This window comes from Glossina fuscipes, unplaced genomic scaffold, assembly GCF_014805625.2.
Source record: "Glossina fuscipes isolate IAEA_lab_2018 unplaced genomic scaffold, Yale_Gfus_2 91, whole genome shotgun sequence".
Taxonomy (NCBI): domain Eukaryota; kingdom Metazoa; phylum Arthropoda; class Insecta; order Diptera; family Glossinidae; genus Glossina; species Glossina fuscipes.
The window spans coordinates 318,630-332,939 of record NW_023998445.1 but is presented as its reverse complement, the minus strand read 5'-3'; the positions used below and the strand labels follow the sequence as shown (position 1 = coordinate 332,939).

At 34.7% G+C, this 14,310-nt stretch overlaps 2 protein-coding genes across 2 annotated transcripts; both read right to left on the bottom strand.

Moving 5' to 3' along the window:
• Nucleotides 1–2,781: 2,781 nt before the first annotated feature.
• LOC119638595 (AMP deaminase 2-like) lies at nucleotides 2,782–5,145 on the bottom strand. Its single transcript, XM_038035462.1, has one exon. The coding sequence runs from the start codon at nucleotides 5,143–5,145 to the stop codon at nucleotides 2,908–2,910; it is 2,238 nt and encodes a 745-aa protein (XP_037891390.1). The 3' UTR covers nucleotides 2,782–2,907.
• Nucleotides 5,146–9,355: 4,210 nt separating this feature from the next.
• On the bottom strand, nucleotides 9,356–10,891 carry LOC119638645 (ubiquitin carboxyl-terminal hydrolase 30 homolog). Its single transcript, XM_038035548.1, has one exon. The coding sequence runs from the start codon at nucleotides 10,889–10,891 to the stop codon at nucleotides 9,356–9,358; it is 1,536 nt and encodes a 511-aa protein (XP_037891476.1).
• Between the last annotated feature and the right edge of the window lie 3,419 nt (nucleotides 10,892–14,310).

Below are 14,310 nucleotides of genomic sequence, written 5' to 3'. Positions count from 1 at the left end.
TTCTTTAAAAAAAGCTGATTGAATTAGTTTCTTTTTCTCGATATGTTATTCAAACGGACTTGGTTTATAATGTACACTTTACCTTTTGTAAAATTGAATAATAAGCCTATAATAAAACGATTTTAGGTTAGGTTGCGTAATTAAAGAAAAAAATTAAAATAGTTTTCTTCGTAGTCTTGAAATGAAAAAACAATAGCTAAACTTCTCCGGAAGAAAGAAATTTGTGCCATTTGTTTTGCTAGATATTGGAGGGTTGTGTCAGGCCAAAGACTCCAGTATTTTCGGCGCAGACTTCGATGTGTTGAAACAGTGGATTTATGACCTATTTTATTAATAAGTTTAGAATAATTTAAAAGTTTCCTAAAAAGAAAAGCCTCCGGAGTTTAGTAATCTGATGCCTCGAAGTAAATGGTGGTCAAGAATGACAAAATGAGCAGTTCATTAAAAAAACTGAATTCCATCGCTTATAGAGAGAAGAACGATGAATGGCATAATCATGGAAGGTTCTAGGCAGCGTCTAAAAGGGGAAATTTGAAAGATGGCTACGACATCTTCAAAGTTTCATGGAAAAAAAGGATTACTATATAAGGAAGTATTGAAAGAGAAATTGTCGAAATGTTTCTAGAATGTACTAGAATATTCGTAAACGGGGTCTATGAAAGAAGACAAGAAGCAGAATAAGAAAGAGACAAATAGTGGAGTCGTCAAGTGTTTTTAGAAAAAAAAAAAACAGTTTGAAAAGCCTGTTTGCATGTGCTTTCATCTTTAAAGACCAAGAATAGGAATTAGTAACTAAGTGAGAGAAATTTTGCAAAAAGTCCATAGTTTATAGAAGATCCCAAGGTGGTAAATCCCGAGGAAAACAAACGCGTATGTGGCTTCTGTAAAAGGAAAGTTAGCATAAAAGGAAGTAAAGTTTGATTGAAAGGACTTTTCTTGCACGTTCGACGTCTGTATTGAGAGAAATATATATATATATATACATATATATATATGCATAATCCGTTTTGCAGAGAAAAAGGGAAGACTATACACAAAAAAAAAACAAAGGTTTAAAAATTCTGCTTATACGGTTGAGAGGAATAAAGCAGTTTGTAGTCATATGATTCTAGCTACGGCATCGAACCTTCTAGAAAACAATTACACCTTGAAAGAGGCGTTTCTGTTACTTGGGAAAAATATAAATGAAATTTCACAGACGACTGTTTACAGTAAATGGCTTTATGCGTAAAATTTTAATTTCGTATGCATTCACGAAAATGGTTTTTACGTTTTCTCAGCTAACAATAGCCGAAATTTTGTTAATCCAGTTTTTACTTTTTTGCAGCAACGACTCCGTTAACCTTAACAACAACAATTGTTAAAACAATATATATAAATCCTCCCTTAAGAGTATATATATGTTACTTTCCCAGCTGCGTATATATAATGTGTTTAGGAATTTCCAAATTTGATCTTTCGCCATTGTCTGTTTTGCACAAAGTATAAGGAAGGTTTTTGAATTTCTTTTATTTAAAGACGATGAATCCTTTTACCTGATCTCTTTGATAAGTTTTCACATAATTTGCATGAAAATGCAGTTCCCAGGGGATTAAAACAAAGAAAAAGAAAAAAGTCTTCTATAGAAAAATATTGAAAAAGAAATTGCTTTTCATTACTTAAAACTAATGCTATAGTACTTTTCCATTTGGAATTTACGTATTATGTTTTATCTCCACGAGAGCCGAAAAATATGCCTTAAACTTGCTGTCAAAGGCTAATATAAGCGTGTTTGTTAGACACGAAAAAATTTCAATGCATGGAGTTTATGAAAAAATCGCATGAGAGATTTAATTTCATCCATTAAGTTAGCAGAAGCTTACCTCCTTTTTTCAAGTGTGTGCTTTTTAATTAAGTTTTGTGGACATATGTGAATACTACATTTACGATATAATATATGCATACATATATACATGTATAGTATAGAGGCATATATGCTACATACATTATCATATATGCATAGTATAGAGACATATATACTACATATATTTATATTCTATATGTGTAATATAGAGATATATACGCTATACATATCTATCTACCGTGTATACTATATATATTGTATATATGCTGCATGTATACCCACATGTACTATGAATAATATATATACAGTTTTTTAACCCATTGAAAGAGCTTCCTTCACTTTTTTAATTGCAATAAATTATAAATATCTCATGCATCAAAATATGTTCCAAGTACTTTTAGCTATTGCGTAAAATTTACGAATTGAAAGTAATAGTAATCTAGTGATAATGTAGAAAAAATATAATGAACGATCGTCCATATTAGGCGGCAATAGGCAGAAAATGACGCTATACGTCCTTAATGTAAGACAATGGGGTGGAAAATATAACTTATCATAGTATGACAAGGTTCAACATGATTTGCAAATTATTCTTATCCTGATGTAGCCGCACGTAAGAAGAAAGCTCGAATCAGCCGTAAGGCCATAAGGTAAAGAAGTTTGCAATCCTTTGTGGGAATGCTGATGATGACCCGAGTTTATCATCGACTTCTTCCACTTTTCAGAAACTGAAACATTTAGTTAAATTGTAAAGAGAAACATTTTTCATGAGGGGTTTTACAGTGGCGAATGAGGTAATGCCAACTTTTGACTAAACGGCGTAACTGAGAAAGTAAACATTCTTACATTGGACATGGTGGCAGCCAGAATTCTAGAGGATCTCCAATGAAATAAATTGCCATATAGAGATCATGTTAACTATAGATTGTATGCATGTGAATGTACAGGACTGTACCGGTAAAAAAGAATTGTTTCAGTTTTAGATTTTATTGATAATTTTATAATCATTTTGTTAGTCGCCTCGACTATCTTTATTTTCTCCTTGTTTCTTCTACATCTTTTAGTTAGAACGTTTCCTGTGCATCGTCGTTGCTCAGCACATTGGCTATCTCTTCAGCCAAAGTTTCCGTCCGATATGAAATTCTTACGTTGGGCACATTAGTGCGATAAAAATCATTGCCAAGCAATCCTTCGACTTGATAATTCGGACCCAGCCATTCGATTTTCAATTCATGCGGAAAGCCACACATTAACGCACTATTACGAGCCAATTCGCACATATCGCAAGAGCTAAATTTCCAGACTTGTGCAGCTACGCTATATTCTTCCATTAAAGGTTCGCGGGTAAAATGAAAATGTAACGGATGGTCGGTTGATAATGAAATGAAAAGTCCGCGTGAGAAAAAGTCCATCATTGGATTGCGATGGTAACTAAGCACAAGACAATTATTCGATAAGGGACTCATCGCGATACCAATTTGACACAAATAGTAGAGATATTGTAGAGTGGGACACTTGCGCAAAACAAGGCCTTGTGAAATACCTTGTGCTGTCAGAAAGCTGCAAACTAAATGTTGATAGCTGCCCTCTTCGCCACTATGCGGGCGGAAGGCGAAAGTATTCATACCGCGTGCCTGTCGCAGATTATTTAAACAGCATATATTCGCAAAAAGGTAGTAAACATAATAGGCATAAGACGGAGATTCGGGTCCGCGCCAATTTTCGGGTAGTATCGTCTCGCTATCCAACTTCAAATCCTCGAGGATGGCTTCATACCCTATTAAATCGAAGCCTACAACAAATTTTAAAAATCTGTGCAATTCCGGATGTTTGTTCGGTGCTATGGTCGCCTCAAATAGCGGAGAGAAAATATTGATTAAGAATTCTTGAAATGTCGTAACCAATTCATATTTTATCAAATTATCAAATCCTCGAGCTATTTGCACTAACCACCGCACATTGTGACTGTGAACATTATGCGTGATAGCCCATTTCGCCAATTTGGTCCATTCATTTATATTTTTCCCGTACACGGATAATCTAAGTTCCGCATTTTGATATTTAGAGTCTTCCAAATCCATAAAGACCTCCTTTATGATCTCGGCGAAAAATGAACCATCTACGTAATTGTCTGTCTTTAAGAAAACCTCACGCAATAAAGTGTCACCCGTTGGATTAAAACGATATTTAAATTCGTCCGGTCGTTGAAATGTATTCCGATCGGCATGTACATTCAATTTATCAACTGTGAGATCATAAGCTGTAATATTCATTGCCTTAAAGACGCCAGCCAAAGACATAGGCTTCCCATCAACGACGCAAACTTCCAGATCGGGTGTTTGCTTCAAAGCTCGCTTAATGAAACGTAACAAATGCTTTTGATTCATACACGATGACGCATGTATATGATTGTCGACCTTATGTAAATTGTAAAAATCGCGATGAGCGACTTCTTTCTGCTGAGCCAACTCTTTCATTTCGTTAAGTAAAACGTGCATTTGAAATTTTGATGATAAGTATGTTAAACGTCTATAGCAAAATGTTTTAAGAGGACCATCCGCCAAAAGATCGAGCATAGCGCCCAAATCATTACTGAATTCTTCCAATTTCGGATATAAAGCATAGACTGGATTCGTCTTTAAGTCATACACTTCAAACACGCCCTTGTTGATCTTTAAATTTAAACTTAAATCTGGTGGAAAGTCAATTTTCCAAGGATCATAATTTAGATAATATCGGCTAGAAGGCTCTACAGTTTTTTTTGTCTCGAAATAATTTCGCAATTTTCCATTTTTCTTCGCCTGTATGGCATTGTACGCCGAAAGCGAATAGTTTTGTTTAGACATTTGCATATAATTGCTACGCAATTCGATCGCCTTTTGTAAATATTGTGAACATTTCATCAATTCTGACGTATTAAAGTCGACAGCTGCTTCGCGACTTATGAAGACACGTTGATAATCAGTTTGAGAGTGAATAAAACTCGGCGTTATATTTATGCCCAAATATTGCGAACGTCGTAGGCTTTTTTCAATTTCCTCATCGCCGCTACTGCTGCTGCGGCCGCTTTGTGTGGCTTCCAAGAGTTGCTTTGATGTACGTGCCTTGACATCATATACTTTCGAATCACATTTGCAGACATTCCCGTTCGTTCCCATCGCATTAACGCAGGAGCAGTGACTCGTCTTAACTATTGACAAATTTCTAGCCGACAATCTGATCAACGGTCCATGATAATCTTCATCATCGCTTGACTCTCCATGGCTTGATTCATGTTTTAAAAGTTTACCGCGTTCGCTCATCGTTCGGTTAATGCGTGTTTACTAAAATTATTTGCAATAATTTTTCAAAACAACAACAAGATTTTTCCTTTAAATTGAATTTTGTTTTTATTTAAACAGAAACGAACAAAAAAAAAGAAAAGTTAATAAATAAAGCCGACAATTTGTGAATTTTCGATTTTAAAATTTTCTATGAAAAGTGAAACATATTCTAAAAGCTGCTTTCAAGCATGTTTTGAAAATTACTTTATTAGGATGAAGGGTATACTTGGTTTTCTGAAACGTTTGTAACGCCCAGAAAGGTGCATCAGAGACCCCACCACGTATATGTATATATTCTTGATCAGCATTAAATTACAAATTAATTTCAGCATGTCCATCTGTCCGTCTGTGTAATGCCTTTCGTAAACATTCTCCTTGCCGCTATCGAGTTCAAATTTGGCTGAAACATTGGAATTTCTTGCTTGCAGGTTGGTGTTAAAAATGGGCCAAACCGGTTGAAGCATATAACTAATGTGCTACGTAAACTCTGAGGATATCTCTATTTTTCAACAGCAATAAAAAATAGGGTTTTGGTCATTACTCATCAACTATAGCGGATAAATGTACAAAAATTTGTTCGCATTTTCCATGGGTGATGCTGTAGCAATTATATAAAAATAGAACAAATTGACCACGACCACCCAATGTTGTAGTGCATTAAAATTGAATTGTTTTTCAATGCCTTTCCAAGGCGCAGAAACAAGCTTGGAAAATATAAAATACATAATTTATTGGCCAATCTGTTCGTCTGCGCAACTGTGTAGTATTTGTGGTAAACATTGTCCCGGTAGCGAAAATGAAGAATTTGGGAATACCTTAAACTTTTAGCAGGACATGCCGACAATGCCCATACGCCTATACGACAAAAACTTTTATTTCGAAAATAGAAAAAATCAGGGCATGAGAATTTTGATCTTCTAATTTTTACGCCGATGGGTGTGATAGATCCGGTCAGGACCGAATATAATCTTCTTGTTCTTTGATATATAAAAGAGGAATGAATCAGGCCTGTAAACAATAAAACACCTATACATCCAGTAACATTTTGAGGTTTGAAATCAAGGTCTTCTTTCGAGTTTAAGTTTAAGGGATAACAGCAGCAATAATGATAACAAATAAATTGATGATACAGGTTATATAATGAATATTTTTGATGCAACAAAAGTCATCTTAAGCAGCTAATAAATTTCAGATCGGTTAACATCAAATTTGTAGTGTTGTTTGAATTTAATAAGATGCTTAGATAATTCTTTTGTGCGACACTCGTCCCCCATGCCACGCAAAATATATCAATAAAAATTGTATAAAACTATTCAGGAGACGTACAAGGGGAGATGAATTTATATTTTTGATACATTTATATAAAAAAGATTATATATTACATTTCAACCATTTCGTCCCCTATATCAGGGGGTTAATCATTTAAGCAGGCGACAATGAACTAAGCAACAATCGCCAAGAGAATCTAATCATGTAGGTAAATTTTCTGGCGATTATCGCCAAACGCGCTCTCTCAGTTACATCAAATCTGACGACAATGAAATTGTTACTGCTGAGAATAAATTTGCATTAGTATTGAGCGCAAACCAAGCCTAGTTACCACAGAGTTGTATTTGTAAAAAAAACAGTTGCAAAAGAAAAATAAAAACGGTTGTTAAAAAATCAATTCTTAATTCAAAAATGAATCTGAAATTTGTGAATTGTAAAGAAGAAGAAAAAAAAATTTGATAAAAGTAAATGCAATTTTTTTTTTTAAATATCGAGCTAAATTAGGGTAAATTTAGCTTAACACGCATTTTACATAATTTTTTTTTCATTTGATTTCGCTTGTTATTTATTGTTTATCATATGGAATTTTTGAGAGAAAGTATTGGCGACGATGGTACCTGGTTAGACTCTTGGCGATAATCAATTTTCTCTTTAAAAAACCCAGACGATAATCACCTGCATACACGATTACTCCCCAGATGACGTCTGGCCGATCGTCTTTAAATAAATTTTGTCATATGTAGGGTTGAGTCTATTAAGCATCTTAATTTCCCGTGCTATAAACTCGACTTCAGAAAGCTGTCTAAAAGTAACGAAAAGTTGAATTTTGCAGAAAAGACGACCTTCATTCAATCTAGTTGGAAGGCGTCTCCGATAGACGGAAGACTGTACTCCGATAGACGGAAGGCGTCTTTGGGTGGATAATTGATTGAGCGAATTTTTCCATCAAGCGAAGCTTTTATCTATTGGCTGTAAATAAATTTACATGAAGCATGAATTTGAAAGCTGCCAGATGATTTAGAACGTTTGAACGCCAGTGTTGAAAACTCTACCGTTTGAGTTTTGAATCCGAAACTAAAGATATATGATATATATAAATGAAAAAGTTTCAATAATTTAAAAATGTTATTATATTGTTAAGATGTTTAGCAGTGATCTATTTGAACGTAGGCAACTGTTAGGCCGTGAACTCATCGAATTCGACCTGCAACATTCAAAGTTTCAAATAATTCAACTTGCTCGCACATAGCAATATTGCAAATGAGTCGTATATGCCTACACTATTAGACCTTTTTAAGGCTGCCGCTGTTTGATAAGAATATTAAAATTGGCCCGTTGAGGAAAAATATTGTCTACCTCTGCGTTATTTCACCTTTTTGACAGTTCGACTCGAAAATATTCGATCAACATCCAGTGTCGCGCTAGCAGATATTGCTTATTGCTTTTCATAGTCTTGTTGAAAGCCAAATATGAAACATTAGGGATTGCATCATCGGAGGAATTGTAATAAACTTGAGATAAAGCCCAAAATCATCTTGGCAATAAATTAAAATAGATGCACTAAAGTTGTAACCTGCATCATAATGAGGGGCCTCGCGCGTTCATCCTTAAGGTAACGCGCCGATCTTATCCACATTGGCAATATTTGATCAATAAGCAGTAAATAGTAACAGGAATTATTTATAATGTAGTGCTTCATTGCTAAGGGGACATTGCGCAGGGATAAGGGCGAATAACAATCTACGCATTCGAAAATTTTATCAATGAAACCTCTGTACTTTTTCTTAATTTTTAAAGAACATAGAACAAATTTTAAATTTCAAAGGCCAACAGGAACTGTCTATTAGTAAATAAACGCGCCCATTAGTCGTTCTCAGATATGTAGTTTTTTACAGAAAATTTTGAAGTTCATTCTTAATAACTTCATTGATGTCCTGCCCACATTCCCCCATTTATATTGATGCAGCTACTAGATGAAGACTTCAGATTCGTCTCTTCAATTTGTTTCAAACATGCTAGGATAGTAAGCGGCCACAGCGCGACTATGAAGGCGTAAAGGCGAAGACTTAAACGGAAATATGGCCCGAAGTGTGCTTTAAGCAATCTCCTCCCCAATTTTTCTCATACGAATACAAAATTTCTCCCAAACTTAAAATTTTTTCGAGATATTCTACGTATTTTGCGTTTTCTTCTCTTTAATTTATAATAATTATTTTTATTAATTATAATTTTTTCTACAAGAAAAAAGTATGTGTTTTTTAGAGACGAAGGAACGTACATATATAAAAGTGCCTATGAATTCGGGTATTGCTCTTTAAAAGATGATAAACCCAAAGGCTTACAAATATTCGGTTATAGGGATAATTTTGTGATGACTACACCGCTTAGGAAGAAACAAGTCAACTGGATGGCTATAGTAGCGTTTCCATTAAACGAAGATAATTTCACTGCTGGAGAATAGTTTCACCAAGGCCATGCTGTGGCATGATCAAGAAAGTAGACTGATTCGAAACGTTCGTCTTTATATCAAAAAAAAGGTAGTCTTACGAAAAAGTGTCAAAAATTGTATTCTTTGTATTGGACGATATATACAAGAAAAAAGATAAACGGACGGATAGACAAACTTAGATTAATTGGCGCGAATTGAAACGAAAGAAATGTCAATGTTCATCAAAATATCTTGAAAATTGAAATCTGTAGGTTAATGACAAGGAATCAAGACGTATAAACGGACGGAAAAGCTTAAATCGAAAGTATAAGTTGCGCCTGTCTTAAGTCCTTCCCGTCGTTGCATAAATCCGCGCGAAGAAAGTATATCCCCGTACGATAAGTGGTATAGGTAGTGGTCAAACGGAGAGGAGTTCTTTGACAAAAGTAATACTCGAAAATGCGAAAAAATACTAAACCCAAATAAACCCAATTAACGCATTCGCCTTTGAGAATGACGGTCATAGAATATTAAGTATGCCGGTACACCTAGAACCTCATCAATTGAAACATCTCGCACCACGGCGTCGGAAGTATAGTACCAACGATGAGCGTTATGCAGAGCACCTCTTCTATAAGTAACAAAATGGCCGGAATTAGCTTCACCTGAGTGCACGACCACAGCCAATAAGCGATAGGGACTGCGAAGAAACATAGGTCCAAATTTACTGACCACACTTCCATATAATTCACCCGAATTGTTCATAGGTAGACTAGAAGATAGCAATGACATAGTAGAATCCCATGGAGTACCAGTCTGACTGTTTAAATGTGGTTGTACGAAAGTATAAGGTGCCATTGACAAGCTTTCAGGGAAATGTACATAATCTTGACGCTTGCACACTTGCCCTGTTGGTAACCAAATGGTGCGTGCAATATGTATACAGAGACAAGCCGGTAATTTCGCAAATGTCAAAGACTTCGTGTGAGTAGTGGTTTCTTTGCATGTTTCACATTTGACATCCGCAACATCTTCCGATGTTATGTAATCGCTTAACAATTGGTCCAAACTGAGACCTGCACGATTTTGTAAGGGCAAATTTAAGGTGATGCTATCAAATTTGTCATAACGCACGGTCGACTTAAAGCCGCAGGCGTTACAAATGATTTGAGTCCCTAGAGTGCCTTGAAATGGATGTGGTACTTGTGTAGGCATTTGTTCAGGCCAAATAGACAACCTGCCGGGACCGCGGCTTAAACGTTCGAACGACCGGTACGAATTAGATACTCGTTTGCTAATAACTTGCTTTGAACGACTACGTCTGTCGATTTGGTCTCCAAGAGCGGGCATGGCAAGCAGATCAGCTTCCAGAAAATCGGTTGGTTCGGCTTTCATTGACAAATGATCTCCCGCTAATTCCCTTTCGACGACGGATGCCGGTGAATCAGGTGTGCGTTCTAAGCGTGGAAGTCCGATGGCCTCACCATTACCAGCATACAGAAAATCAGTTACCATGGCACTTGAAGGCTGATTGAGTAGCTTGCCGTTATCCTCACCTATAGGCAAAGCGTCCGATAAGGAATACACTTGCTTTGGGCGATGAACTTCCTCTTCTAATGAAGACAGCATAATATGAAATAATTCGTGGGCATCATGTTCCTCCTGAAGTCTAATCCGACCCAAGAAGTTCAAAGCGTGCAAAACATCCCTGGGTGAGTAAGGATTGCCGCGTAAAGTTGCGTGGGTGCCATTAATTACTTCCAAAGTATTTAGCAATGAGCTAATAAGATATTTGCGACCCAGTGTCGCATTATTGTACAATTGCAACCATGCGATAAATTGCGGACAAGCTGCTAAAGCTTGCAGTAGAGTATTTAAAAAGCATGTCTGGCCAAAGTTGTGCAGACCTACTATCTCACCTCGACGCTGACGTAAACGTGATGCACCCGAAGGATTCCAGAAAACATATGCTCCTACTACAGCTGCGAATGTAAAACCAACAGCCATTAGTATTTTATCTTTTTCCATCACTTTGTATAAAAATGCTGTCTTTTCACGAGTATTTCTGATTAATTAAAGCAAATAATCCGTAATTTTTAACGTTTTTGTTACAATTTTAATATTTGTGGAAAAATTTAATGAAAATTATTGATACCGTAATACCAGCTGAGCATTTCACGTATTGTTTTAATTATGAAAGATCGTTGAATGAATATGAGAAGGGGGTATTCACGTAATGTTCTCGTAAGATTTTTGACAAGGAATTTTTTGATAACCACTTCAGGAGCTGTGGTACATAAGAAGAACTTTCAAATAAAAGCAAATTTTTATTTTTTTTTTTAAATTAAACAGAGTGAGCTATCGCAGTGTAGGCGCAAATGTCCAAAGGAGTATCCAAAGGCAAGTATCCCCAAATGTCTAGCCAAAGTTCCCTTTAAGGCTTTTAATCCTTTCGCGACGCGCCATAGTTTGTTGTCCATAGTTGGCATAAGTAGTCGTCAACATATATGGCATATGTGAAAGGGGTCATTTAGATGGCATCAGCCGTTATTGTGCGGTAAGTGAGTGCCGGCATATGTCACGAAAGGGTTGAAGCCGAAATAGATGGCCTTTCTAAGCAGTTAATATTAGCAAGCTTTAGATAAGCGCATTGAACTGATTGATTTGCGAATTAGCTGCCACTAGAACTTTATTTCATTCCAAACTCATACCTGAGAGAGTATAATGATCTTGGCTACGTGCGTATATTTAAAAGTTTTAATTGTTTTTTTGTAGCTATTTTCCAGCCAATAATATCCTATAACAGTCAGTTTGCAAAAAAAAGCAAATAAGAAAACGTTTGCTGACAAACTCAAGTCATATTAAGTCAAGTGGTGTACAAAATCGTTAAAATTAAAATAAACTCAAGTAAATAAATTTTATATATACGATGCGTTAAGAATTGTTAAGAAGAAGGAATCAGTAAAGGTATGTGCATTATACGAACAGTTGAAAAAGAAATGACAAATCAAGGAGCGTCAGTGTTAGTAGCCACTAACCGGCACCAACTTCATACATACGCAAGAAATATAAAAAAAAAAAGTTGGAGCGCAAATGTTAACAAATCCGTAACAAATCAGTAAGTAACGTAAAGCGAGAAATTTTATATAGCTTGCAGCGAAATTGTTGATACCCGTTGACAGTCGCTCTGCTATATTCGCAATATTTTGAAAAGAAGAGCGTAAAAAAAACAAAAGTCCTCAGAAGGCTAGATTTATCCTACATACATATATAAGACGAAACTTACCTACTCTTTATCTAAGTAAATTAATTAATTATACCTTACATGTCACTTGTGTCATAGGATATATTAAGTTTGTGCGGATGTGTGTAACCTCCAGAAAGACTTAAAATAGATCCAGCTTTTCCTACACCGATTGATTGAGAACCATTTTGTCAGTCTGTTCATCCGTACGTCTAACTGTCCGTCTGATTCCAATCCATGTATTCTTGTGGTCAACCTGCTGGTCGCAAATTTTCAAAATATTTTCATGAAATTTGGTATCCATGGCGTCCTAAAACTGGTTCGAATCGGTCTAATTTTTCGATAATTTCCGATTAACGTCTTATTTTGAAAGATGAAAAAAAAATTTCAATTTTCAACTTTGTGCGATAAAATTCGCTGAAAAACAGTAGTTTTTGAAGACTCCCTCATATAACCATTCCTATGAAAACTGAACCTTTTTATGGTAAGACGGTATAATCATTAAGAGTTAGGTAATACGGACCAAATATATATAGGAATTATCATTAAAAGCATGGAACTGAATAATAATAGCTGAGGGCGAAGTGGTGCATGGTATCTCACGGCCGGCCGTGTCCTACTATAACTTTCTTGCTTTTTTTTTTAAGTAAAGAATTGGGGCCGTTTTTATGGATGACTTTGAGCAATACTTCTTTTGAATTGCGTGACGGCATTTCGTGCTATTAATAAAATCTTATAAGAATTAAGAACTTTTTTGGCCTTTTCTAAGAAAATGGCTAATTATGAACGGATTACATGCATTTTGAATGTTAAGCTATATACAAGATTAAGTTATAAGCAAATTTATTTATTTTTTCTTGATTTTGGTTTGGTTAAAAAATTGTTGACGGAGAAGAGATAAGCGATTTCAAATTTTATAGATGAAGTCTACATATGCACGACTGGAAATTGCAATAATGATAAGCTTCCATTTTATTATGATGTTTATAAATAATGATTACATAAAAAAATTAGAGGAATGAATACTAAAACCAAAAAAAAAAAAATTACCTATAAATAAAAAATTATAAAATATAAAAAAATTTAAAAAAAAACGAAAACAATTTATAAAAGACAAAATATATATATAAATAAAATTTTAATTGCAATAGGTAACAATAACACTAATAATGATTTGAAGTCAATATGGGCGCGTGACATTCATCTATGGATGACGTAAGGCATATATATATATATGTAAGATAATAGTTTAATTCCAGTCAGTGGTTTAATTTTTGGCTTCATGTTCTGAGTTTACATTAAGACTATTAACAATGTGTCTTTATGGAGCAGAGGTCTAATATGTGATGTCTTTTCAATCTTCTTCAATCTTCATAACTTTCATCTAACAGATTTACATAATAGTAGTAATAGTAATAACTGGTAAAGCACATGCCTGCTTGCATGTACTTTGATCAGCGACATCTATTGGTGAATTAGATAATGAGAAAGTTTGTAGGAAACGATGGAAAATATTTTGATTAACAGATTTTGTACTAATTTTTCTCAAGTGAAGAACTGATCAAAATACTTGAAAGCACCTAATATTTAATCATAGCTTTTTTTTCGCGATCTAGAGTAATATTTGTTTACCATACTCCAGTTATTCAATAATTTAGTTCTAAGATATTTTATATCAGCTGATACTTTTCATATGGAGCTGAATATATATAAACATATAGGTAAGTTTTACATTTTCAATAAATAAAATAATAATAATAATAATAGAGATAAAAAATAATATAAAATAATATAAATTAAAAAAAAAAATTAAAATGTACTAAATATATAAAAAGGATATTAAGTAATAGCGAATTGATTAAACTGTTTATACCACATCTTGCTTGCGAGCATATTGAGAAAGAAATTTTGAAATTTCGATAATTATTTTTTAAACCTATTGATTATGTTTTTATAAGCAGATCAAAGCTATTTTTTAAGCCGTTGAGTTTCAGTTTTTTATTCCGAATACCAAAGCATTATAAAGCAGTTTCTGCAAACCAAGCCAGACGGACATGCTTACTGAAGAATATTACAATCAAAAATATGCAATGAAATTGGTTGTTCCGCCTGATTTTGGTCCCACACGTGGGTTCAAGACAAGTTAGGTGCAAGGTATTTTAGGTTGGGCATAAGTTTAGCCACAGATTTTGGTAAGATTATT

Bases quoted from the DNA above. Each gene is read 5' to 3' on its own strand.
- LOC119638595 (XM_038035462.1), bottom strand. From the start codon at position 5,145: ATGAGCGAACGCGGTAAACTTTTAAAACATGAATCAAGCCATGGAGAG.
- LOC119638645 (XM_038035548.1), bottom strand. From the start codon at position 10,891: ATGGAAAAAGATAAAATACTAATGGCTGTTGGTTTTACATTCGCAGCT.